Raw genomic sequence first — 854 nt, 5'->3', positions numbered from 1 at the left:
CTATGCATAGAACTTGACATCATTTTCCCATCCTATCTTATCCTATTCTGATATTCTTGCTAAATTTTCAGAAATTTAAAGTAGAACATTACCTTCGTCCTTTGTAGTAGATTCATGATGGATTACAGCTAATCCAAGCTTGTTTAACCACCTAAAATTTAAATAGAAAATAAATGTTTGACCAAAGAGATTGGCCATCTATCTCTTCATCTTCCCACAGGCTCGAGGTAGGTGTTCTGCCAAACTTTATAATGAAATTAATCATAATTCTATAGTCAGTCTAAACATTTCCAGAAACAGTATAAATTTGTATTATTGAAACCTAAGACTGCTGGTTTCACAATATTTTCCTTATTCAGCGCATTTTTTCTAAGACAAGAAATGAGGTGGTCCATTATCTAGTTGGCTAATATGGGCAACTACGTTAGATATTCTAAATATATAAACAAATATATATCTTTTGTAATTGTGCATTTGAAATTTTTAGCAACCATCAAAATCTTTGTCATTGAATTTAGGAAACTGATCCTTACAGTTTTATCTCTTAAAATGCCAGTTTATTTAAAAAGATGAGAGAGAGAGAGAGAAAGAGAGAGCTAGAGAGAATAAAAAAAAAAAAAGAAAGAAAGAAAGAGCTGACACATTTTTCAGACAGGATTTTTACGTTAATCAGTAAAAGATCTGGCTAGAGCTTGACAGGTATTGCTAAACTGGGGGAAATTTTAATTCCTTGAAGAATTTTATGTAAAGTAAAAATTGACAATATCATATCTTCTATTGATTTACCATTTTGTTGGCAATGAATTCCAACTAAACATCAATAACAAAAATAGAACTAGACAAACCTTAAGGAA

At 30.6% G+C, this 854-nt stretch overlaps 1 protein-coding gene across 1 annotated transcript in view; it reads right to left on the bottom strand.

The window, feature by feature from the left end:
• The window catches only part of IPCEF1 (interaction protein for cytohesin exchange factors 1), a 56,954-nt gene that overhangs the window by 45,774 nt on the left and 10,326 nt on the right, over window positions 1-854 (bottom strand). Inside the window, exon 2 of the mRNA XM_019644167.1 lies at window positions 93-151. Within this exon, the coding sequence (XP_019499712.1) occupies window positions 93-151 (59 nt within the window). The remainder of the gene's footprint in view (window positions 1-92; window positions 152-854) is intronic.

The sequence above is a fragment of the Hipposideros armiger genome, unplaced genomic scaffold (genome assembly GCF_001890085.2).
Source record: "Hipposideros armiger isolate ML-2016 unplaced genomic scaffold, ASM189008v1 scaffold_86, whole genome shotgun sequence".
Lineage (NCBI taxonomy): Eukaryota > Metazoa > Chordata > Mammalia > Chiroptera > Hipposideridae > Hipposideros > Hipposideros armiger.
This window is presented reverse-complemented; position numbering and strand designations above follow the sequence as displayed.